The sequence below is a fragment of the Panthera leo genome, chromosome A2, assembly GCF_018350215.1.
Source record: "Panthera leo isolate Ple1 chromosome A2, P.leo_Ple1_pat1.1, whole genome shotgun sequence".
NCBI classification, from domain to species: Eukaryota; Metazoa; Chordata; class Mammalia; order Carnivora; family Felidae; genus Panthera; species Panthera leo.
The window spans coordinates 111,600,368-111,628,158 of NC_056680.1; the positions used below are offsets into that span (position 1 = coordinate 111,600,368).

Below are 27,791 nucleotides of genomic sequence, written 5' to 3' on the forward strand. Positions count from 1 at the left end.
TCAAGAGCCTCAAGAATGTATCTAATCTTTGATCCAGTAACCTTCACCTTGAATTTTCCTAAGAAAAGAATCTTTAAATATTTAATAATTTAAATAAATATTTATGCAAGTATGTTTATTATTAAAATGGTCAAAAACCATAAACGACCTACATCCCATCCTAAGGGTATGCCAGGTATCTTTTGCTTGCCCCACCAGCTTTCCACTCCACTATGTTGTCTGCCATAAGGGGCCAGCCTGCCTGGACCCTGGCTATGGCTCCACTATCCTCTTCTATCCTTCTATCCTAAGGGATAGGCTTTGCCCATGGTATGTCTTATAGGACACCGGAGAAGAGAAAAAGAATGAAGTGGGGGCAATTATTCTTCCTGTCCCTTCTATGCAGATGACCTCAGGCTGGCTGTGACTCTTGAGTGAAGGTACCAGAACTTGTCACGTGATATCCACACACTCAATACCTCTGGGGTTTAGTAATGCACCCTTCTTTTACTCTTTGAATCCTAAGGATAGTGATGCATCTCCTCACTGTTTCTAACTCAAGAATACAGCATTGTCACTGACACTCTATCCCCATGTTTATAAATAGTCCCTTTATTAACAAATTCTCCTCAAATTATCCAGTTTGAGTAAGCTATCTGTTTCCCTGCCAAGAATCTGGTAGAATCAAGGAGCATATTTAAGTAAACTGAATAACAAACTCACTAGGGAATAATATATAACATAGAAAGATATTCATGAAGAATGCATATTAAAAACAAAAATGGTAGATCCAGTATGAACAAAGCCACATAAAAAAAAGCAAATAAAATTCACCATGAAAATGCAATATATTCTTCAAATTTTCTAAAATAAAAACATGCTACTTTTTTAATGAATTTTTTTTTACAGATTACTAAAAACGAAAGATATTGTAGATTATGCCAAGAGAAATTCTGAAAGATTTTGTAGAAGTGGCATTAGAAATGATTCTCAACAATTAAGTTAAGGTCTCTTTCATGTCTTAGAGAAAGGATGGGGAATAGCATAAGATGAACCATAGAAAGGTTTAAGAAAATAATAACAAGTTTAGATTCGTATTTCAGAAGGAAAACTCCTATGGCATTGTGGGGATGAGAAGGCTGGGTGTTCAAGAGAAGGATTAGAAAAGCCTGAGCTGAGGCAGCAGTAAAAGCATTAAATAGGAAGGAAAAGATTATGGACATTTCACTAAAGTGAGATTAATATAATTTGTTAACTAATGAAAGACAGGTGTTATGTAGCATACATCTCTGAGAGAGAACAATAATACCTAGGGCACACTGAAAAACTTGATAATCTTCTCATTAATTTAGCTTGAAAAGGGTTCACATGGCCAAAAATATCATTTGCATTTTTTGTTGTTATTGTATATTATACTGAAATGTGCATCTTTATAAACAATTTTCCTATATTTCTGCATATTTGCAGGACTAACTTCCCAGACATGAAATTAGTGTTGCACATATATCTATTGTAAACTAAATATTTTCTTATTGATTTGTATGAACACATGCTATGGTGTATGTTTTTTACCCTTTTATAAAGTAAGTATAAACACTTAGGTTTTAAAGAAATCATCATCAAATTTGTTGATTTGCTCTTTCGAAATTGGATTAACAATCTTTACAGTTTAGAAAGAAATTTTATTGTCAATATCAGAAAAAAAAGAAATATATAGTCTTGTAGTTTTACACTAAGCCCTTTAATCCATCCTGAATTTATTCTGGTATAAAGTAAGTTTCTAAATTAATATTGTTTTTTCCCAAATAGCAAAAATGATCCTGATACCATTTATTAAATTATTTATTCCTTCTCCATCAATTTTCAAAGGATATTTTGCGTTGTATTAAGTTTTTATTGATGTTAAGGTCTACTTCTGACCTATCCTATTTACCAACTCAGTCACCTTTTTTTATTATTACATATTATTTCCAAATCAGATTAAATAATATCTTTGAGAAAATGATAGGATCTATCACTTTACACATAGCAAATGTTCAATAAATATTTACATATTTATTAAATGAATGTTGAAATTGAATATCCTGTGCCTAATTTACAAAGAATTTCCTTACTATGTGAAAAGGTCACATTCTTCAAGGTGAAGCATGAAGTAATTCTGAAATTGGAGAAGGGGGACAAGAATGGAAGCATTCCAAGTATAAAAATGCCATGTGAATCTGATTAGAATAATTTAAATTTTGTAGTGACTTCATTCTCCAGAGGCTATGTGATCATGAGAAAACTCTGAGAGAGAAAATGTTAGTAGTGGGCTTACTCTGAGTTATTGAAGTTCAGAAAGGCCTTTAGCTGTGTAATGACGTGCAAATCAGTCCACATACCATCAAGGCTCAACAGATGAACAATGTCAGTGGTGACATGTTGTCTTTTTAATATCTGCTGATACCTTTATTTGGGAAAGCCAGCTGTGGATCCTTAACATTGCTATACATTTAGAGTACTGAGCAATAAAGCAATAACATTTAAAATATACTACATATACATATTACCCTCCTGACCACATATAAGTTTAAACATGTTGGATTTTAAATAAAAGGCCGTATTAAGTATATTGCCCCTGTCATGTACAAATGAATGAAGCTTTCATATAGTCTTATGTCAAACTGCACAAGGATGACTTCAGGCTGAAAGACTGCAGAATAATTTTGTTTGCTTAAGGAGACTTAAAATGAGACCATCATACGGGGCGCCTGGGTGGCTCAGTTGGTTAAACGCCCAACTTCGGCTCAGGTCACGATCTCGTGGTTTGTGAGTTCGAGCCCCACATCAGGCTCTGTGCTGACAGCTTGGAGCCTGGAGCCTGCTTCAGATTCTGTGTCTCCCTCTCTGGCCCTTCCCCTCTCGAGCTCTGTCTCTCTCTCTATTTCTCTCTCTCTCTCTCTCAAAAATAAACATTAAAAAATTAAAAAAAAAAACTAGACCATCGTAAAGAATGCTAGGAATACAGGTGTCTGTATAAAAACATGCTCACTACATCCACTGATGTACGTAAAGAATTGTACAGTTACCAGAAAAGAGTTATGTATTCAGCAAAATCAAAATTTTGGGTGATATTTTTATGATAAGATCCAAGTCTTGAAATGAGTATGTATGTATTTTCAATGTTGTTTATATTGTGAAGTTTAAATAATCTAAATTGCTACTGCAAAAACCCTTGAGATAATATATGGTGAATTCTAACATGTTTCATTTGTGACCTCTCCTTTGATTCTCATAATAATCTTATTTGGCAGGTGTGTGTGTGTGTGTGTGTGTGTGTGCGTGCGCGCGCGCGCGCGCGCGCGCGCGCTATAAACTTGAGTATTTTTAGTTTCACTGCAAAAATGAATGGAAAATACAGAGGGTTCCCATATGCCTCCTAGCTCCCTGATACACACAGCCTTCCCCACTGTCAAAATCCCGTATCACAGCGGTACACTTGAAACAATGGCTGAACTATACTGACACATCATCATCACCCAAAGTCCATAGTTAACATTAGGATTCACTCTTGATGTTGTATATGCTACAGGTTTTGACAAACGTACTATGACATATATCCACCATTGTAGTATTATATGGAATAGGTTCACTGCCATAAAAATACCCTGTGCGCCATCGATTTATCCTTCCCTTCCCCCTTACCCTACCAACCATCTTTCTACTATTTCTACACTTTTGCCTTTCCAGAATGTCATATAGTTAAAAGTCAGACATTATGTAGACTTTTCACGTTGGCTTGCTTCATTTAGCAATATGCATTTAAGGTTCCTTCATATCTTTTCATGGCTTGATAGCTCATTTCTTTTTAGCACTGAATAATATTCTGTTGTTTGGATATAACCACAGTTTATTTACCCATTCACCTATGGAAGAGCATCTTGATTGCTTGCAAGTTTTGGCTATTATGAATAGAACTGCAATATACATCCACGTGCAGGTTTTTGTGTAGACATAAATTTTCAACTTCTTTGGGTAAATACCAAGGAGTGCAATTGCTGAATTATATGGTAAGAGGTGTCTTAGTTTTGTAAGAAATCATGAAACTCTCTCAAAGTGGCTCTACCATTTTGCATGTCATGCCAACAACGAATGAGGGTTCCTATTGCCCCATATCTTTGCCAGTTGTCAGTGTTCTGGATTTTAGACATTCCACTAGAAGTACAGTGGGGTCTCATTGTTTTAATTTTATATTCTTGTAGTTATCTTAATTTCGTTGTGCATAAGTGAATAAATCAAGGCTCAGAGAAGGTAAATTAATTAATTAATTGCTCATGATTCCACAGCTACTAAGTAACAGATTCAAATTTAGATTTTTCAGACCTCAAAGCTCCTGTACTTTTTCTTCTGTGGGTTGCCTTATAGCTAGACAAGAATAAAATTCAAATTCATACATGGAGGAGTCCAGAGAGTGGTTTTTCAGGCTCATTTATTATTTTTCTTAGTTTAGGTTCCTCCAGAAGAGGACCCTGAGACAAGGAAATACTAGGGAACAGTGGAGAAATGAGGGAGGAAAAAGTGGCCAATGAAGAATATGTCTGAATACAGTTATCTCTGTGGACATCTGTGGCTTACTTCTATAGGGGAACCTGGGAAAATGGTGCTCAATATTGGTCAGAATGTGGTGTGTGATGGTACCAATGTCTGCACCTTCCCAGACTGCTTCAGGATAAAACACGTATAAAAAATAAAAGTTTGTATTGAGGAACTTTTATAAAAATTTGACATTTGGGTGGCATCCATTTTTCTAGTAATTCATTATGTTTTATTGTTTAAAGTACTAATCAATAATGGATTGAAAATTTCAAAACTGGTCCAAAACTAGTGTGAGAAGCACTAGTATAGAACACAAGTCCCAAAGTGATTCCATACAAAGAGCAAGGAAGCTAGAGTATTTATTTCTCCATTCCTATTAGGTCAGTCCTTGGTTGAGACAGGGGCCATGAGTGTTCAGTCCCCAGCACTTCTGGCCATGTGGAATGAAGTAGTGTGGCTGGAAGGACACAGAAAGGTCAACAATAGGATCTGCTATAGACTTGACCAATAAAGAATTTCACACAGCTCAAAAATTAATTCAAACATCATCATATCTCTATAATGATTCTGAGGAGTTAAAGGCTGAATAAGCATTAGTTTGCTGCATATGCTAAAGAAAGATAGCTCCCAGAAAGCTAGGATTAGACTGTGCACATATAAAATGTTTCATTCACAAGTACTCATGAAGATAACTAATACCACTAACCAAAGCATTAGTTAGTAGGCAAGGTAGTTAAATTAAAGCTGCATCATTACCCAAAATCCATCTGTAATGCAAAGCAGTTGCCTGTGGAAGCCAGGATATGTGAGTGATGAGCGTTTGTCACTTTACAGGGCTCCCTTCATCAACCTAAGGCGGCTTCATGTCATTTTGATGGGAAATGGTATTATATTTTCCACTGAGGAAGCCAAAGGCCAAATATCCTCCCCACTGCCCTCTACCCCCAGAAGGCCAGGGGACTGGCATGTGACTAAAATTCTGAAAATTAGACATTCCCAACCAGGATTCTGAATGTGCAAGTTGTATAAAGATGAAGGACTGCTTAGAAAAGCATTCTTGTTTGCTGGACCCTTACTGCCATTGCTTATGCCTCCCTTGGTTTTTGACCTTGTTCAGTCCTGGTCACTCAGCCTCCTGCTGATTCTGTGAGCTCTCAAATTCCTTCCAATAACTTCCCTTTTCACTTATGGCAGTCACAGTCTGAGTCTGTTACTTGAAACAAAAAGTAATCACTGATATGAGGTGGTGGACAAGACCCAGGGCTCTGATTATGTCTGCTCAATAATTCTCTTCAAGAAGGTCGGTCTCCTCACCAATATGGTTCTTAGTTTCCACATTTATAAGATAGGATTCATTCAGCAGTGTGCTTTATGGAAAATTAGTCTGTGAAATGTTCTCTGAATAAAGTGTTCTTCTTTTGAATAATCCAGTTGCATTTTAGCCTGTATAAGTTCCCGGAAAATCCTCCCATAAAGGATTTAACTTTAACTCAGCATTTCCCAAACTTAGTCATGTAAGTCTGTTTCTGAAAACACTAACATCTCATAGAGTTAATCATCCATAGGATACCTTGAGAAGAGTCATTGGCGCCAGAAATTCTTGTGTCTTTGGCTTTGCCTCTGACACTGGAGTTTGTCTATAAGCACACGTGAGACCTTTGAGGAGTTTCTGTATTAATGCATTGTGGCAGAGGTTCTTAAACCTCATTGCATGAAAAATCATTTGAGGATCTTATAATAATAAATACTGCTGGATACCACACCAGATCTGTGAATTCAGAATCTCCTGGAATAGAACTAAAGAATCACTTGGTAGGTAATCATGTTGTAGGCAGTCTTCAGTTCTCAGTATGAGTAACACTACCTTATGGAATATTTCAGTGAAAACTGTCTTGCAGTAGCTTATGTTCTTTATCACTGGAAGACGCTAGAAGACATGGTTACAACAATACATCCCACTTACTGGATCATTCATCATCTCCTAAGAGCTGTAGATGAAGCATGCTCATAGATAATTTGTGAACTTCTGCTTAAAACATACTGAACATCTGATCCTAACTTCAGAAAGATATAATATTAAAATATGTATATGGTTTAACTGTAACCATGAGGTCAATAACTTGGACAAAATCTAGTCAAAGGTGGAACACATGACAAAAGAAGCAGTCTCTCTTAGGTCTCTCGCTGTTGCTATCCATCCATAGCCTATTCGTTGCTAGAAATCAAAGGAGCAGGAAAAAAAACTGAATTCATCTAATTTTATGACTTTTAGCAACTAAAAGAATCTGATGATAGGAAGACTGGAATGAATAGCTAAAATGATATTTTTAGACTATCTGTGAATTTCATTTGCTCTCATTACCACAATGATGAAAAATTAGCCGTCATAAATTTCAAAGCAAGACAGCAGAACATGCTAGAAACAGGAATTAATCAACTATCTTCTGGAACTTTTTTCCTCTGTTAGAAGCCTTCAGGTAACATGATAAAGATAACAATACTCTACTTCTTCACAATATCTTGTATATTTTATTATAGAAAAAAAAGGATTAAGTTGTGGTTGACCAATGGTACTTATTGGAAATAAGCAAAATTTGCCCCTGGGTCCTAATTATTCTTATTGAAAGAAAACCCTACAGATCATTTGCAGGACTCAGGAGAATTCACTTATATATGTATAGCCCAGAATGTACATTTAACTTGTTTGTAAATAACCTGCTAGGATCCCGGTCTCAGCTGGGATACTGTTTTATTTTATTTTGATAACCAGAATTATAACCTCTTTACAAATAGGAAGTGTTGATAAATGGCACTGATATTACTCTTCAACAACTCCATAAAACTGGCATCCTGATATATATTTGCATGGGTTTCATATAACAAAACATGGAAGTCTTTCTTTTTAAATGACTTCAAAATCTCCTGCAACAAATTTACAAACTTTATTTTGTTCCTCTTGCTACACAGTTCTTTTGGCCTAGCATATAAAATATCTAGACATCTAACAATACCGGCAGTCCCTGACTTAACGATGGTTTGACTTAAAATTTTCTGGCCTTACAACAGTGCAAAAGTGATATGAGTTCAGTAGAAACCATATTCAGATCTTTTCCCAGGCTAGTGACATGTGGTAGGATACCTACCTCTCATGCTGGCAGCACCAGCGGGCTGCTGTTCCCAGTCAGCCACACAACCACAACGGTAAACAGCCAATATACCTACCACCATTCTGTACCCATACGACCATTCTTCTCACTCTCAATACAGTATTCAATAGATTGGATGAGATGTTCCATACTTTATTATAAAACAGGCTTTGTGTAACATGGTATCGCACAACTGCAGGCGAATGTACAAGTTCTGAGCATGTTTAATTAAGGTAGGCTAGGCCAAGCTGTGACATTCAGGTTAGGTGTATTGATGCATTTCCAACTCACAGTAGTTTCAACTTATTATGGATTTATGAACATGTAACCCCACCATACATTAAAGAAGATACAGAGAGAGAGTTAAAACTTAGTGCATACCTCTTTAATGTCACAAAACTATACCCATTATTTACATACATTTATATTTCATTTAATATTCTAATTTCCATTTACATTTCCAACACGAAGAATTAGATTATTAAATATGTCATATAACGCTGATGTGATAGTCACTTTACAATGTAGAGTGCACCTATACACACTTCCTTACAGGGGTTACGAACTGACTTTTTCTCGTCATTGTAGCACTACACGGTCTCAATGGTGGCTACATTCCTTGGGACTGTGAAATACTCTCTGGAAAATACACATGCTCCCCCACTGAAGAATTATTAACGGGAGTTAGAATATGCTCCTTTTAGGTTCAAATTTAATGTCTTCACACCATCCCAGCCAGTTTCCAGGCCTTTCCTTTAAGATCACCTAAAGCAAAACTAGAGCTGTTCAAACTTGTAACTAAAGAAAGAAAATAAGTTATGAAGCTGGGCTAGATTTAACTCTATCTATTTAGAGTACATTGCCTATGGTGAATTGTGTTTATAAGGATCATTTTTTCAGGTTCAGATCATTCATTCATTCGGTCTCTCAAAAGGACCCTCTTTGTAGATCTAGGGCAATTTTAATTTTCCAGCTGGGTTCTGGGTTTGCTTAGGTAATTCTGTGGGTCCCAATGTGCAGTCCACACCTGAAAAGGGGGAGTTTTCAATGCTGTGGCTTATTAACCAGGTACTTTCCATTCACTGGGTTAACAATTAGAAAACAGAAAAAAAAAAAAAAAGAGAGAGAAAGAGAGAAAGCCTCCTACTTGTTTTTTTACTCCAAATATGGAGATGGAAACTATTAAACAAATAAGAAGGAGGGGAAACTCCCACATATTTCACCTTGACCTGGCTAGACTGGTCTGATGTCTGTACGAGGTGGGTGCTCTATGAAAGACGTCGCGCAGGCTGCTAGTGGAAAAATGAGAGGTCAGACTTTACCACAGGGAACCACTCCTGCCCCTAGAGGAAAAAGAAAACCATCACTCTGTGTCTCAGAATACGAACAGTGCCTTGTTTTCAATCCGGGGGGACTGGGTTCCCTCCCTCGGTCTAGAGTGGTAGTGACAAGATCCGAGGAGGCGCGCGGCTTCTCTGACAGTTGCCCAGCTTAATACCCGCTCCCTTTTTGCACCTAAATTTCTGAACTTCAAGCAGGCAGAAATGCCCTCTCTCACCATCTCCTTAGCTTCTCTCTCCTGCTTCGTTCGCCGCACTTCATAACTTCTTTGTTCCGTTTATTTGAAAGGTGACGCTTAAGGTCAAAAGACTCACTGTAACTAGCAAAAACCCAGAGCCACCACCAGACCCTGGGAAGAGCAAGGCTGGACAGCTAAGGACTGAGGCTCCGCGAGAAGGAGCGAGAAATTTCAGCTAGCAGCTCCGGGTACAGCCTCTGCGGACTGGCCCAATTCGAAGTGTTGGGAAGATGCCGGATGGTCTTGGGGTGGGGTGAATAGTGAGCTCCTAAATCTGCAAGCGAAGTTGGCAGTGCGCACCCGCGGAACAGAGGGTGTTGGGGGCGGGGAGAGGCCCCTGTGTTCCACTTGGTACGCTGCAGCTGCCGGGCAGTGAGTATTTCGGAACAAAGAAGCGCAGAGTGCCCGGGTAAGAGGCTGGGATCTGCGCGCAGCTGCCATTAGTACTTATCAAGTTTCCACGCCGGCTAGGGGAGCGTTGGGGTGTAGGCATTCGGCGAGGAGGGGGAGAGGAAACAGGGCGAGCGATTCCCGTTGCGCAGCTACGCATCAGGAGCTCTGGTGAACGATGGGAATGGCAACTATCAGAGCCAAGGGGGAGAAAAAGAGCTGGAGTGAGCAAAACAAAGAGCGAGTGTGGGCCGCGGTGACTTCATGCCTCACCAATGTCCCGCCCACGCTGCTCGGAGCTGTTGCTGCTGCTGCCGCCGGAGCCGCCGCTGCGCCTGCAGGCGGCCGGGGCGAGGCGCCGGGTAGCGTGGGGCGGTTTCCTAGCAACTCGCGGCCCCGAGCGCGCCCAGCTATCAGCACTTCGGGAGCCCCCCCAACCCGGGGGCCGGAGCGGGACCACTTCTCCCCCGCCCCTCGCCAGCCTCGCTTCCCTCGCCTGCTCGCGGGGTGTACCCCGGAGTGCGCCAGCTGCCCGGGTTCTGGACGGTGGGACGCCTGAACCGCACACCGGGGCCAGAAGGACGAGGGTACGAAGCTCCCGCCCCGCAAGGCTAGGCTACTGCACCCTCGCGGAACCTCCTCTCCTGTGCTAGAGGCCGTGCGCTCCACTCTCGGCGAAGCGGGGAGCTGCTATGCCTCGCTCTGTGTCCGCGGGCGCCGGCGGGGGCTTCTAGGGTGCTGCCGGAGCCGGCTCCCCCAGCTACCGGCACCCCGAGCTTCCTCCCTCGCCAGCCCGGACGCTGCCGTTCTGACTTTGCCCGCCGCTCAGCTGACGAGGCTGCAAAGCTGTAACTAAGTGGAGTTGGCCTCCCTGCCCACCTGTGGAAGAAGCTCGCGCTGATTGATGCGCCATCGACTTTTTTCCCCCTCGGCCTCGCCGGCGTCCCCTCCCACAGATGCAGCATCACCCAGTGATAGTACTTTAGGCTGGTTTTTCCCCCCAGGCTTCGGGCTTTGTTTGGGTTTGATTCTGTTTGGCTGTTCACTAAGCTGATTTATGCAGCAGAAGCCCCATCGGCTGGAGAGAAACAAAAGCTCTTTTCTTTGTCCCAGAGCGGGCTGCGGAGCCTTCGCTCGCGTCGCCGCCCCGGGCCACTGACCGTCAGAGGAGGTGCTTCTCGCGGAGATCGCGGGACCGCGGAGCAGAGCTGGCAGGGCCGGGGGGGCCCTGAGATGCCAAGCGGAGCCGGGGCCAGCATACCTGCACCGCTTGCTACGAGCCGCGGGGTCCGCCTGCTGGGCCTTCGGGAAACGTCTTAGCGACACTTGGCCGGCGGGCCCCGAGGTGCGCCCGTGAGTCGCCAGCGCGCATCCGGATAGCAGCCAGGCGGCGGGCGCTGTGCGGGCTGCTTTGCATTATGTGCCGCTCCGCCCTGGCTTTCTTTACTGCCGCATTTGTCTGCCTGCAAAACTGCCGGCCAGGTCCTGCCCCATTCCTTCGGGCGGCCTGGGTGTTTTTAGTTGTTCTTGGACTGGGCCAGAGTGGTAAGTTGTTTTGTTTTCTTTTGTTTTCTTCTCTTTCCCAAAGGTCTTGGGCTGTGACGAAGCATATCCCGGCCAGGTAAGTGGCCCAGTGTCAGCCTCCTTGCCCTAAGAACTTCAGAAGGGCGGGTGCGTGGCAGCGTCCTCCCTTCAGGCGGCCTGAGGGAGGCCAGGTGTGAAGTGTTTCCGCCCCGGAGTGACAGCAATAACTAATTACACGAGGAGACTCTGTGTGTTGCTCCCGGTTTGGGGCAAGCAGTAATAGAATGTAAGTTTGGACGAGTGGAAGGCCATATTTACATAAGTCACTTTAGGGGTTCTGCTCCATCCTTGAAGGCATTCTTCTTTAAGTCATCTTTGAAGATGCCCCCATATTTCTGCATGTGGATCCACTAACCACTAACTTGCATTTGATTCAAGGCTGAGGATACATTGGTATAATGGGAGTGAGTTTTCTGGTTTTGAGTCCATGAGAAGATGGCTGCATACAAGTTGCTTCTATCATAGTGCTCAGCCTGAATGAATTAAATACACTACCAATATTCTTTAAGTCACCATTTTTTTTTTCAGCTTAAACAAAAAAAAAAAGTCCTAGCTGATTGATCCCTCAGTGAGATCAGCCCCTGAGACTGAAACACAGAGACAGAAATTTAAACCAGGATTGACTCCATTTAATCCAGGCAAGCCACCTCTATCAGAATTGTCTTGATTGGGAAAGGATACTTCTTTATAAAGTATATTGTCCTTATTTTACAAGTGAGGACAGTACCTCCCTCCCTAAATCACAAGGAATGCTCAAGTTGAATAGTGTATGAAAAGGTGTGGCACTTTTGAATTACATGCAAATTTAAGGTGGCTGTACTGGATTGTTGGCAAACAGTAAAACATACAGTAAGTAATAGTACTAATCAATTTGGGATGAGTTCTTCTTGGTTTTAAATATAGGCCAAACACTTTTGGTCATCAAGCCTTTAAATTCTGTTAGAGCCTTTCTCTGACCTCTGCTGTTAAAGTAGGGTTGTAATTGTTTTGTAGACTAAAATTTTATTTTATACTTTGAATTGATGTGCCATGTTTCCACCTGAAGCTCATAAAAACGATCAAGTCATAACCTTATATGTTAGAGTTTATAATGGAAACATCCAGCTAGTTTCACTCATTTGTTGCATATATCATTGTCCAATATTTGTTTCAAAAAGAGATTTACCCAGTTATGTGAATGAGAGTAATTAGAGTAAATTTTTATCTTGTAGTTATATTTTGGTTAATATGTTTATTTCAAAATAAGTGAAATTTAAAGCAAAGGAAATAGTAACATTGTCAATTATCTCTTCAGTGGAACATCCATTAACTGCAACAGATTTTCCACCAAGTATAATTCCATCTTCTGTTAATAAGTGACAAAGTATTTTTCTAGATTTAGTAAACACACACACACACACACACACACACACACACTCAATAGTAAAATGACCAAGACTGTGTCAACAGAGTATATTTTGTCCCAAATATACTGACAAAGAAAAAAGTGCTACTTGCCTCTAGAATTTACTACTAATAACAATACTTTAAAAATATTCATGGGCGCCTGGGTAGCTCAGTCGGCTAAGTGTCCGACTTCAACTCAGGTCATGATCTCATGGTTCCTGGGTTCGAGCCTCGCATCTGCCTCTGTGCTGACAGCTCAAAGCCTGGAGTTTTCTTCAGATTCTTTGTCCCTCTCTCTCTCTGCTCTTCCTCCGCTTGCACTCTGTCTCTCAAAAATGAATAAACATTAACTTTTTTTTCATGTGCTTGTAAAGATCAGTCAAGTTCTCATGTAATAGCATTGTATTTTCATCCAGTGCCTATAACTGGTTTGAAGCAAATGCTATGAATGGGCTCCCTTGCACCTGCAGTTGTGAAAAGGGAATGCTTATCTGAAATCAGAACAAGACATCCTTTTCCCAGTCTCTGTCAATATACAAAGGTTTCTGATGTATACTGGTTGGCATTGCAGTTAAAATCATGCAAAAAATTTAAATTATAGCCAGTACAACTCAGAAAATTAGAGATCAGCATAAACTGTTGTACTTCCATGATAGAGATACAAGTCTCAAATTATATGTCTTCACAGTGCAAATTAGATGCTTAAAGCAGAATAGAAATTTAGGTATCAGTTACAAAAGAAATCTTGTTCCCTTGTTCAGTAGTTTACACCAAGGAAATGTTTAGGGCAATAAAGGCATACACTAGGAACCATAAACTGCACAACAACATAACTCTGGGTTTAATTTTTGAAGTAGGGCTTATAGGTCCCACATACATAGTGGACTTTTAATAATGACTATATGGTGAGCAAGGGGATGTTGTTATAAAACCTGACCATTTTTCTAATCTACAAAAATGTTTTTCAACTTTCCCTGGTGGAAATCACCGACAATTGGAGAAACAATAACAGAATAAAATGGTTAATGAGTAACTGGAAAACACTAAAGAATACTTAGTAGTTAATATTTGAAGAGTTAATGTAGCAACACTGTTGTTTCTACATTTGCTCACTTTGCAAGGTTAAAAATCTGTTTTGCCTAAATTTTTATACGGCAATATGAGTGACAAATTTCAGAAAGTATTTTCTTTAAAAAAAAAAGGTGTTAACTATTTTTGCAATGAAATTTTACCTTCGGTGCATAATCAACTATTCTTTTAAATAACAATCAACTGGATTAGCATTATTTTGTAACTGTAATATTATTTTACCTTAGAACATATTTCATATCACAGGTGTTCTTAAATTTCTTTATGCTTACCTAAAGTAAGAGGATATTTAAGATTGTTGCACTATATGCTAATTTGGATGTAAATTTAACAAAATAAAACATAAAAAATAAAATTAAAATAAATAAATAAAATAAAATAGAAACAAAAAGAGAGAATCAAGGCTTCATTTTTAAAAGTCTAGTCTTCCAAATTATTTGCACAATAAACATCCAAATTAATTCTATCTTAATGCAACTAAGACACTTTCTGAGAAAAAAAAAAGCTTGTGCTGTCTATGAAAAGTTTTTATGCTGTATAAGAAACAAACAAACAAAAAAACCTGATTATGACTTGGGAAAATTCCTGTGCCCCCAAATAGCTCCATCACCTGTTAATGAATGATCTAAAATTTCACCATTGTAATGGATTTCTTTGGATTAAGTGCAGTACTGACAGTAGGTTTCTTTTCACATTTCATATTTGGAAAATTTCAAACACATACAGAAGCAGAGAGAATGGTATAAGGAATGCCCATATGCCTATCACCAGGCTTCATCAACTATCAACGCAGGGCCCAGCTTCCTTCTTTCATCTCTTCTCCTACTCAGTTCATCTCCTTCCCCCAATAAGATTATTTTGAAGCAAACTTCATATCATTTTATCCCAAAATATTTCAGTAAATCAAAGTATTACTGGAGCAGAAACACTATCATTTGTTTCACAGCATGATTTTTTTAGCTGAAATTTCGGGCTATAGAAATGTTTACTATGTTTAAGGGAAGAAATGCAGAAGTGAGGGAAGAAGCAAAGATAAAGAGAGTTTGAACCATTTACTTTTCAGTGAGTCTGTTATGGCTGCATTAAAAATAGTTATCTTAAAACTATGCCTATGTAACAGCTTTTTGGTATGCATGTATATGGAAAAGAAAAAAAACAGCATGAGTACATCTACTTCCCCAGACAAACATCAATTATTTTATCACAGTGGAATCACAAGTGAGGAGTATTGCAGACAGAAAGAATGGACAACTCTTACAGGGCTTTTTGCTATAAAGGAGAATGAGAAATAGAAGACAAGAGGTATTACAACATGTATGGATATGCACATGCAATGGTCCAGTAGAGAGGCGAAAAACTCTCAATTGAAGAGACAGGAGGAACAACCCTTAAAACTGAAACTCAAAACAAGTTATACCTGAACTTTCTTTTCTATATATATATACTGGACTAATGCAGTCTTGGGTCTTAAATACCACTTGTATGCTAACAATTGCAGTCCTGACCTCTTCCCTGATCTCCAGAGAACATAGTAAACTGCCTCTTTGGCGTATCCACTGTATGTTTAAAGGCAAAACCCTAATGTATTCAAAACCAAATGTCCACTTTTCTCCCTCAAACTTGCTTCTTTAATACTCTTCCTCATCTCACTTTGTGATCAGCCATACTTCCAGTAGTCCAGGGTCACACTTTGGTGGCATCCTTGATTTCTGTTTCTCTTACATTCCACAAGTCAGTTTACAACCTCCACTGCCATGGAGTAGTCCATGCCATTTTTTGCTTGAACTCTTGAATGGCTCTTAAACTGGCTTCTCTACCTCAAAGTGTAGCCAGGCTCACTTTCTAAAAATGTGCCTCGGGTTCTATCACTCCTCCCCTCAGAACTCTACATGTTTTTCATCTATCTCAAATTGAAGGCCACATCTTTATTTTACATGGCTTCCAAGATTCTGATGACTTCCTGACTTTACCTCCTAATCCTCTTTTCCTCTCTCACTTTGTTACAATAACGCTTGCTTGCTTCTTGCTATAGCTTGGATGTACCAAACATGATCCTACCTCCAATCCTGAACTCATTGTCCTGTGCCTGGAATGTGCTTCCATGAGATATATTTCTGATTCCCTCTCTCTCAGTTCTTTCAGATGTCTATTCAAATATCATCTTAAAAAGACCTTCCCTGCCCTCCTTATCAACACCATTTAGTTCCTTACCCTGCATCTTTTTTCTTTTATATATTTTAGCACCCTGATATATTATGTATTTGTTTGTTTTACTGTCTTTTAAAGCTTATGAGGAAGGTACTTTGTTCTTATTTTACTTATGGAAATGCCAGCTACGTACAGGGTGCTAGGTACATATTTGTTGAGTGAATGAAAGAATGAATAAGTAAATTCTTCTTAATTTTTTCATCAGATTGATTATCTTGTTCACTCTAAGACAAGGCTTCATTTTTTTCCTATCAATCTCTAATCTTTGCAAAAAACAGATGAACTGAATAATCAAGTTCTACCACATTTACAAGACAATAACAGAATCTTCTTCCAGAAGAAAAATAAAGGTACTTCTATATTTAGTATAAACATGAAAAAATTGCCCAATGAGCCAATTTGGCTGTGATTTTTTTGTGTGTCCATTCACATTTGATAAAGTTGACTTAATATTGTAACCTCTTTTTTTTTGTTTGTTTGAAGTATACCATATCTTCAAGTAGAACCATTTATATAGGACTCTAAAAAATAGGACTGACCATGTATAAAAAAATTATCTCAGAATAATTCTGCCAGCTGATTATTTTTCCCAATGTATGTTTAAGGTTTAAAGGTAAATTATTTATTCATGAACATATACAACTGGTAAGCTAATTAAGCCTTGATTAGACTGAAAAAATTAGTTAATAATTTTAATGAATTCTTAAGGGGAGTCAGGAGATATTTTAATGAATTATTTGGGAATTATTTTAATTTTAATAAAGTATTAAGGGGAATCAGGAGATATTATTTAGGCAAGTAAGGGATATATTTGAATAGGTTTTAATATAGGTAATAACAAGATAAATATGATAATCAGTTTTCATTCCACTTTGATTTTTTTATGAGGCATGAGAAATATCATGATATAGCAACACCATATTGCCTTTTCAATTTTCCTGTTCACCATTTTGAAAGAACCTTCCTCAAAGCAAATAAAGTATTTGAGATAACCCAGTCTTTGTTGTTCAACAGTTTAGAGCCTTTTCTGCCCACCTGTGAAATAGCTGGGTGTTAAATTCCTCATTTTGTTCATCAGCACCAGCTCCCTGCAGTCATTTTACTGTTCACTAGCTGGGTGTCAGAGGGTATTGTTTTGATCTCAGCTTCTTTAGATGTTAATAAATAGGAGCCAATCCTTGGACTATCAGTTTTTTTGAAAAGTAATAAACTGTTTGCCTTGTTATGTAGCCTTTCGCTTGTTTGTATTTAATAAGTTCAGATGCTCAAAGTATCCCCCCTTGATAATACCTATTGTATAGCATTCTGTCATTTAAATCATGTCTTTGTGCTGGTTTCGTAAGTCTCATTGAGTAACTGGTATAAAAATGGTATTACTTATGATATTATTGAATCTTACCTTATCTGACCTAAGGAAATAGTCTGTTTACATGTTCCTCAAATAACCTAACAACATCCATAACCAACTGTGTACTGTACATGATTAGTCCTTCTTGGTCCTCAATATTGGTCCCTGTTGCAGCCCAAGTCTATAAATTTAGAGTTTTGCCAGCATGAAAATGCTGAGCTCTATGTATCTTCTCTAATTATAGATGAAATATATTCTGTAAGCTGTATATTGATTATAAAAGAAGCCATAGGAAAAAATATTTTCTGATGATTCATTTTGCATTTTATTAAATTGAACAATTAAATACTGAGCTTAAGTAGGTGACCTAATCGTCAATGTCTAAAAATGTCACTTTCCCAATTATATCCTAAAGAATTCATGTAAGTGTGGCTTCTATATGTAGTGGAAAGAACTCACATAATTTAACAAACTGTTGGGTAGCTCTTACTCTATATCATGCACTCATCTAAATGATTCACCATATTATTTTAATCTTCATACTAATACTATGAGAGAGGTAGAATTATTATCCTTGTTTTAGAAATGAGGAAACTGAAGCACAATGGAGATAAATAATTTGCTCCAAATCACTTAGCTAGTAAGTAGAAGAGATGAGATTTGAACTGTTATGTCGCCTCATACCTTCTTCAAAAGCTTCTGGATGTTACTCTAAGTTATACATTCAGTGTGACTATCACATGAAAGAGGACTTTCACATACTCCTTCTATGGGGATTCCTGGGTCCTGCCCTGTAACAATGTTACTAGCACAGAGTAACTACAGATGAGAGGATACTGATTTGCGAACTGGGGCAGGGTCAAAGCATACCTCCTGTGGAAGCCCCCAAACACTCTCAAGTCATCTTAAATATACCTTACAATGGTTAGTTTCTTATCATAGTGAGAATGAAGAGAAGAATGTGGCTTTATGAGAGTAACCTGGAATGTAACTCTGCCTTCTACAGGATCTCCAAAGTGTTACAGATGTGTATGACTTGTGGTTATGAGAGAGAATGAAAAAGAGACTAATCTACTAAATAGCTGGTTACCTGTTCAGCCAAAAGTGTTCAAAGGGACAAAATCATGGTATATGAGTCAGACTGTTGATTATCATAGGGCTTTGACATTCCTAGCTGCTTGGAGCTACTCTATTATAGCTTGATGCTCTATATTGTTTAATATATTCATATTACTTTTTCTCCATGAATTTTTACTGAAGTAAGTAGGCCTTCAGCTGTTAAATATCTGCGATGATTAGCCATGTCTAGCAGTATTGGTTAATGAGAGGATTTCCAATATATACTAGGCTAAAGGTATATAATAATATGCTTTCTTCAGGCAGAAGTTTTTGCTGTTGTTTTGTTTTGTTTATTGCAGTTTTATGACTTTGACAATCAGCAGTTAGTTTTCATCCATATTTACTGTCTATAGATTTTTGAAAGCTGTGACAGGTACATAGATGTACTAGAGCGCTTGTTTAGTGAATCTTCATCCTCATGTGTTCTGGACAACCAAATACAGATACTCTGTAGGACATTCCTTATTCCTTTGACCGAGAAAGCTCTGTTGAACCTGGTGTCGTTGCACACATCTGGAATTCCCTTCTCCTTGATGGCAAATTTCCAGGCACTCTTTTGAGTGCCTGAGGGGCATGGTTCTTAAAGCCCACTCCATGGATGCACTTGTGAATGCCCTTGGCAAATCTTTAGCAAAGATCAAAATAGAGACTTGGTATTTTTTAATCTACTTTTTACAAAGTTGTTTTCCTTTTGAATTTCTGTGATAATTATTTTCACTGCTGATAATTAAGTCTAAAAAGTAATCCTGATCCTTTATCCTCAGTGTGTATTTTAAAACTGATTTCTATTTAGATTATACAAACTGGAATTTATAATCATTTAACCAAATACCAAAAAAGATTTGAAGGGGGACTGTTCTAGTCCATTTAATCATTATTCATTCAGATTTTCTTAAGGCATCTACAACTTTGTGTCAGGTACGGTTCTGGGTTCTAAAGTTAAAATAATAACAATAGTTAACATTTGTGAAGTATTTTCTGTATGCCAGATACCCTTCTGTACATACAGAATAAAAATATGTCCTTGGGGGCACCTGGGTGACTCAGTTGGTTAAGTGTCCAACTCTTGATTTCGGCCTAAGTAATGATCCCATGGTTTGTGGGATCAAGCCCTGCTTTGGGCTCTGCACTGACAATGCAGAGCCTGCTTAGATTCTCTGGCTCCCCCTCTCTCTGCCTCCCCTCCCTCCTCTCAAAAATAAATAAACATAAAAAAACCCCACAACATATCCTTTAATGTTCACAGTCCTCTGAGGTATGTACACTGATCATTCCCATTTTATAGTTAAACAAATTAAAGAGATATTGAATAACTTCTTCAAGATCTCTTAACTAATAAATAAGTAATGGAACCAGAATTCACACCTGAGTGGACTGACTCTATACTCTGGATCATCATTACAGACTATCTTCCAGGAGGTGAGAAGAGTCCCTCTTCTGGCCCTCCCCAAAGGCAAGTTATCCAGTCTATATGACTATTCAGTCTTCAATCCCCTTTTAGATCATCTCCAGAATTCTCTGCCCAAACAGCCCCAAATTACTTTCAGGGCCATCCTGTGGGTAGACTGTATTCCAAACTCCAGGAGAGGGGGAGCAAACAGAGCTTGGAAATGTATGTTGGGAGTGTCCATGTTGGTAAGTGATAGGCTACTTGGCAATGTAGAATAAAACTAGGAGTAAGAGAGAAGAGGAGCAGATCAAGGGCTGGAGGGGACAACACTTTACACACTGCCAGTTCCCAAACAGAAATCTAAAGAGTCAGAATTTCTAAATTCAGATCCAGCCTTGTAGAGCATTATCAATGCATATTTATCAAGATAGGAAAATAGAATTTAACTTTACTTAATGATTTCTTAGTCTGGGTTGTAACTTATTTGGTCATGTTATGCCCACCACTATTTTCACTCTTGCTTTTCACGCTAATGAAGTTAAGGACAGACTTGTCTACTAATTTATATATTACTATAGGAAAAGTAACAAACAAACAATGAAAACACCAGTGATTACTGCATAAGGAAAACTAACTCATGACAAGGTGCTTTTCTTTGTTAGTAACTAAATGCCTTTTGGTAAACTCAAAGATGTGAAGAGATTACACTGAATTCTATTTTCTTGCCAAGAGCATTATAGTAAGAGTCAAGTGTATGCATGTTTTTAGTTTTACTTTTTATTTCCCCTTATTAATTTAAAATATGTCACACACAGAAAAGAACATTTTACTGACATGAATTAGCCAAACTTTGTTGAATTAGTCAGCTGGCATATATTTAATATCTGCAAGTGAATGAATAGGTAAAATAAACATTTCCATACTACTTTCATGGACTAAAAGAACTATTTTTCATTTTAAAAATAAGTCTTGGGGCGCCTGGGTGGCTCTGTCGGTTAAGTGTCCGACTTCGGCTCAGGTCATGATCTCGCGGTCTGTGAGTTCGAGCCCCGCGTCGGGCTCTGTGCTGACAGCTCAGAGCCTGGAGCCTGTTTCGGATTCTCTGTCTCCCTCTCTCTCTGCCCCTCCCCTGTTCACGCTCTGTCTCTCTCTGTCTCAAAAATAAATAAACGTTAAAAAAAAAAATTAAAAAAAAAATAAGTCTTAATGTGACCTCCTTTCTGTTTTCAGAGTAAGTAAATTAGCTTAATTTACATATCAGAGAAAAATGTAATGAAAGTCAAAATGGTTTCCATTGGGATTTTATAATTGAATTAACAAAAGTACTGGGATCAATTCTTGCTCCAAAACTACTAATATTAAACAGATTTATCAGAATTGCCTTCCCTAACTTATTTTTAAAAGCTCCCAATTATTTATTAGTTTAGGAGATAAGAATATGATCATTAAGTTAGAATTGTAGTGTTAAATTATAAGTGACATTACTGGATATATACTCAAGATGATTTTTAAAAATGTTTTTGAGTGCAGTTATTCAAAGTAATAAATGTTCATATTTTAAAACAGCTTATGCGGTCTTAAAAAGTGTCCTTTTCATGATAACCTTACCCATGAGCCAACCATCGTTATCATAATGGTTTGGAGATGTCTTCTCTCTCATTCCTAGGTATTTTTGTTATTTTGTTTTACTTTGTTTTGTTTTAATCAGCAAACACTGTTACATTTGTCCAAGACAGAGTCTGTCGCCATTCCAGATCAGCACTGGTGCAGTTTCATTTAGAGAACTGCCCCCACCCCCCCAAATCACAGTCCCCAGGTTGTATGGAGTAAGGAATCAGAGTAGCTGCCAAGGACTAGTTCAAATCAAAGTTGATGGGAGAAACCAAGTTTAGAAATGGAGGGAAAGTCTAGTAATGAAGACAGGAGGATAAAAGACAAGAAATGTCAGCTCTAAAGAAATGGACCAAAGATGTCTTATTAGGTGTGTGATGTGAGCAGTGGCTTTTGGCCCAAGATATTTTGATGTTTTGCATGGTTTAGGGTCCACTTCCTTTTACAATGGAAAAAGTTGGTATTTCAAGATATGCCAGTGGTAAAATGCAGCTACAGTTGAGATACTGTTTGTTCCACATATACATATGGTACCAGGGTCCTATCCTAGGAATTGAACACAAACATTTTCCCAGATACAAGCCCTTTTCCTGCTCCCCAGGAGCATATATTTAGTACAATTCCCTAGTAACTATTATAGATACTGAGTAGAGCAAGAAACTGGGTGGAAAGCTTCATCCTTATGGAATGAGGGATTATTGCTATGCTCCAAAACAGATTTAGAATATTTTGAGGCTGAACAAAGAAAAAAAATTAAAAGAAAATTTCAAAATTCTACAAGATTAGGCTGACAGAAGGTGCCTTAAGTAATGCCAAACTAGGAAATGTCTTTCCTTATTGCCAGCTTGCTAGGAGGCTGGACTGGCTATGTGGAGTGGTTGGTGTAAGGTATTATTTGACTGCAGTAGAACAAAGAATGCAAGCAAGTTTTGAGATGTGTAGGGATTGCTGTAGAACTGGCTGTTCTAGTTGGAAACAAAGAACTCATTATAGCAGAACTGTATTATTGGCCAAAAAAAAAAAAAAAAGGAAAAAATGACCTAGCTGGTCTCTTTTTTAGTATAAGGCATACCTCCCAAGGTGTTGCTGTATTGTCTTTTTGTGCATTTTGGTTTGAACTTTTATTGAATTTATTGAGTTGAAGAAGAGTGGATTGTAATTGGCAAAAGAAACTCTCTAGAAATGATAGATGGGGCTCAAGTTCCAAGGGAATTCATTTGGAAGATAGTAACACGGATAAAAACACTCAAGAAGAGAGAAAGTTTCAGGCATTCTGAATTTTGATTAAAAAGATCCCTTTTGGTGAGTGTTTCAACCAAAACTATCTAGAACCAGAGCCTTAATGTGAGGGCCAATGTAATATAACCACATTGCCTAACCTCTGAGGTTGGTAATGGAAACACAAGGACTAAATGATTATTAGTACCAGTTTCTAGTTTAGAGGATGTAGTTTGTTTGATGCCTCTTGAAGAATCCAAAGGCGCACAATGCGTGATGACATTTCATGGGACTATGATAGGATGAGAGAGGGGAGTGGGTTCCTCAGCATGTCCTGTGCCCTGCTGAAGGAAGCATGGCCCAGCTGGAGAATGAGGCCTAGTGTTCTCTGTCAGGGTGCACATGGTATTGGTCCAGGACCAATGGTTGGCTACTCTCGGAGGTCAGCATAGCATTGATGCCAGAGTTCAATGCTTTCTGAGAACAGGGCCACAGACTAGATTATCTGGTGATAGACATGTGGGGCAGAAATTGACTTCCAGGTGTTATGAAAAGTCAGATATTACTTTCATGATTTCATGATCCAATGGCCTCTCATGAGAATATACCTCATGAGAATTCCTTGCCACGGTCCCTGGCCCCAGGGATCACTAATGGTTCTGCCCAAAGTAGAGGTAGTGAGATATGTGGGTGATTTGGGTGATTACATGGGATCAGATGAGGCCAAAACCCAAAAGCAAGGGGTTGAATACATTGTAAAATTTAGGAAAGCATCTGGTAATAACAAAGATGAGGAGAGTCATATTGAATAAGAACTCTGGACTTCGAAAGAATAGAGGTTGATATTTTTGGGAGATGAGGAGGTAGGGAGTTAGGGGAGAGCCCTATAAGCAGGCAGTGAAAATGAGAACGTTAAAGCATTGGTTGAAGATTTACCCAAAGAAAGATGAACTCTGATAAAGCTGAGTTTTGATGAGGGAGAAGTAATAGCTGGGCCATTTGGGTACATATGGAGAATATGGAACAAGAATTTCATAGGACAATACAGACAATAAATTAGTTAGTTATATAGTATCACTATTAAATGTCCTGAATTCACCACCCTATGGTGGTTTTTATGGGGCGCCTGGGTGGTTCAGTTGATTAAGCATCCAGCTCTTGATTTTGGCTCAGGTCATGATCTCACAGTTTGTGGCTTTGAGCCCGGCATCGGGCTCTGCGGTGATGGTGCAGAGCCTGTGTGGGATTCTCTCTCTCTTTCTCTCTCTGCCCCTCCCCTGCTTGTGGTGTCTCTCTCCCAAAATAAATAAACAAACTTAAAAAAAAGAAGTATACACAAAAACTATGAGGTAAAGCCTTGTCATTTGACATACATGTATAAAGATGTACTTAGTCAACTTCCAGGAAATGAAGTTAAACTAGGCAATTATTAATTGAAATAGTTTAAGGTAATTGAAGTATTATAGAAGATTAAATTTCTATTCTATAGGGCAGGTGAAAATTTTCTCATTATAATTCAGAATTTTCTTTGTGTGAGCCCAAAAGTAAGATGAATTTTATAAAAGACACTCAAGTATTGAGGATCATCTTTGGCACTGAGCACAGAAGAAACTTTACTGTAGAGAACAGAATATAAAATATATTATTAGGGGTGTCTGGGTGGCCCTGGGTGAAATTAACTCTTGATTTCAGTTCAGGTCATGATCTCAAGGTTTGTGAGTTCGAGCCCCACAGTGGGCGCTGTGCTGACAGTGTGGAGCCTGCTTGGGATCCTGTCTCTCTCCCTCTCTCTCTGCCCCTCCTCTGCTCTATCAAAAATAAATAAATAAACTTAAAAAAAATAAAATATATTAATGTGTACTTCATGCTGTATTAGTATTATTAGCGATAATAGTATGAATTACTAAGATACTTAATTTTACATTTGGTATTAATACATTACTCCTTTCAATTTTTCATACTGATGAGGACTTATAAGAAGTTCCCAGTAGAATATAAAAACTCATTTTTGAATTGGAAAAATAATTTTATCATCCGACAACTGGGATCAGTCCATTTGAAAGAATATTAAAATAATATACCCCTTGATCTGAATAAAAATCATGCAAATCAGATAAGTACAGTAGGGATAAATGACTTTAGTTACCCACTAATGGACCTGTAAGTATCTGTAAGTCAAAGGATTTATGTAATATGTCATTGGCTTACTTTTTAAAAACCACATAATTTACTATTTTTGTATATACTATCAGGAAAGGAATATATTTCCTCACTGTGCACTGATTGTCCTTTAGCTAACAAAAAATACTCTGTCAAAGTTAATTTACAATGCTAATTTTAAATACGATGTATTGGCATAATTTACATCAATAAGCTGCATTTCTTTAAAGTGTCAGTGAGTTTTGACAGATGTATAGGCCTGTGGAACTACTGCTACAATCTGCATAAGGAACATTTCTATCCTTCAAGAAGTTTGCATGTGCCTGTGTTCAAAGTGGTGAATGATTCTCTATTACCAGATTACTGATGGGCAACTGGATATACCTAACATACAGGGTTTGGGTGGCTCAGGTGGTTGAGCATCTGACTTCAGCTCAGGTCATGATCTCGTGGTCCATGAGTTCGAGCCCTGCGTCGGGCTCTGTGCTGACAGCTCAGAGCCTGGAGCCTGCTTCAGATCCTGTGTCTCCCTCTCTCTGTGCCCCTCCCCCACTCACACTATGTCTCTCAAAAATGAGTAAATGTTAAAAAATTTTTAAATAAGTCTTCCCATATTATAAATTGTATCTTAAAATATTCCCATAAATTAACAGGACTGTGCATGTTATAAAGCAAATGTCCTCTATCCAATCATGTCATTTTAACCCAGACTCTACATTTTGAAGTGTTTTTAGAGCACATAAAAAGGAGGAGGATTTTTTCTACTTCATCAGCAAGGAAGCAAAACCCCAGCAAAGTTAAATTATCAAGCCAAGGTCAGAGAATAGGCAGTTAGGACAAGAACAAGTTGCCGGCTTCCCTGTTCCAGATTTGGCTTCCAGGGCAGAACTGGAAATTCACAAATGGAAATAGCAACTGCAAACACCATCTCAAGTGCTTCTGCCTAATTAGCATGCAGCCCAGAGCTGTCCCCTGGCAAGAGGTTGGGGAAACACGGTTGTAAAAGAAGTTCTCCCTTGTGCTGAAAAAGTGCCAACCAATCTAATTTAGGCACTCAGCACTCAGTGAGATGTTCAGGCTGGAGCTTTGGTATTAAAACTCAAAGTCTCCTTGTGCGTGGAAATAAAATGAACTTTGAAAAGAGCACTGTAGTATTTAGGGAGGTCTTTGGTACTGAGGACAGAAAATAATCCTGCTGGGGGAATCTAACATCCTCATCCCGAGAGTGGGAATAATAATAGGAAAAATAATGACATACTACTTCTATGAAAGAACCATCTTGAGGTACATAGGAATTATTACTGAATCATCACTTAAGGACTAATAATAGTTCAATTAGTGAGAATTTTAAGTCATACTTTGGTATAACTGTCTTTATGTTATTCTCTATTCCATATAGGACATTATTTAAGAGAAAAGCCTCTATAATCAGAACAGGGTTCAAACTTGGTCTGTGTACTCACTAACTCTGTGACTTTAGGATGAGATTTTTCCCTAAGTTATAGTTCCCCATCTGTAAAATAGGCATATTAATGATTTCCTCATAGGATTTTCTAAAGTTTCAATGAAATCATACACCTATTTTTGGTATTGTTATGTAGAAGAACACCAACTGGTAGAGGACCTAAAACAGTAATCACTTAATAAATATTTATTCTTTTTTTTTATTTTCCCTAATTTATACAGTTGCATATATAGGTTTGCTTTTTTAAGTGACAGAGTAAAATATAAATACCTTTTTGGTCTTTGAAATGTAATTGCAGGAAAACCAAATGCTAAATGAACTAAATTTCACTTTGGGCTTTATTTTTTTTTATTTAGAACAAAATTGTTCACGATATAAAGTGTTTCTTTGCTGTTCTAATCAAGTGCATACCTGCAATGTGACTTCAGGTTAAAAAAAATAAGGTATAAAATGCATTCCTACTATCCTGGGGCATTCCTTTTACACACTTGAGTATGGCATTTGAGGTTTTGATGTGAATAGCAGTGTGATTTTTTTTTTAAGTGGGAGAAAGGAAATTCATACCTTGGAGAGGAAAATAGGAAGAGCCCCTGGAACTCTAGTGTGTTAGATTAAAAACATTATTTAGAGGAACAGAGTGGGAAACCGGTGAATATTTTGGCTTTTATAAAAAGGGAGTGTGCCTCATAAACAGGACAGTTGGAATGTATGGAAAAGTTCCAGTTAAAACAAGGCACAAAGCACATGACTAATATTGCTTTTCCAAGTTAGACAAATGCAGCTTTAACCAGAATATGCCTCAGAGGGGCCTCTGGAGCCCTCCCTGAATCTTGAGATTTTTGATCCTTGCTCAAGTTCCAAGTCTGAAGAAGGAAAACTATACTGAGAGATGCTGTGCCCTGACCCCTATCTTTCTTCTTGACTGAGTGTCTCTTACTTCCTCGCAAATTTCCCCCAGATGAATAAGTGTCAGAAGACAAACTGATGTGCTCAGGTAAGAGAGTGATTGCAAAAGTGAATTTGATGCTCTTCAGGAAAAATTCTTGTTACACATTGAAAACCTGCTTGGACCACCAAGAGAAACTTCCTGTCAAGAAAATAATATGAACTGCAAAGTCATTTTCAAGTGCAAACAAGTATTCTTCATATTCTTTCATCTCTTTCCCACATCTAAGAATATGTCAAAATACATGAAATATAAAATATAAACATATATGTTTATATACACATAAGCATATAAACATGTGTGTGTGTGTGTGTACACACAATCTAAAAACAATCACAAATTTCAACAAGATTGCTGCATTGCACCTGTCTGGTCCTCCTTAATATGAAGAGATTACTTCATCACTAACTCATGGCATTCTCTTTCTCCTGACATTTTCTGTCACCTTAGCATGGATTTCCTTGTATATTGTTTTTATTTCTTGTTCTGCACCACCAAACTCAAGTACATTTAGGATGACCTTAGACTTCAGCTTACCTGAGAAGTTCCAATTTATACCCATTGCACCAGTGTACTTAATAGTGGCCTCTTTTGTGTT

The 27,791-nt window shown here is 38.3% G+C and overlaps 1 protein-coding gene across 1 annotated transcript in view; it reads left to right on the top strand.

The window, feature by feature from the left end:
- The first annotated feature begins 10,386 nt into the window (after positions 1-10,386).
- Positions 10,387-27,791, top strand: part of ITGB8 (integrin subunit beta 8) — an 83,250-nt gene continuing 65,845 nt past the window's right edge. Inside the window, exon 1 of the mRNA XM_042919815.1 lies at positions 10,387-11,214. Coding sequence (XP_042775749.1) covers positions 11,088-11,214 — 127 coding nt within the window. The 5' untranslated portion in view covers positions 10,387-11,087. The remainder of the gene's footprint in view (positions 11,215-27,791) is intronic.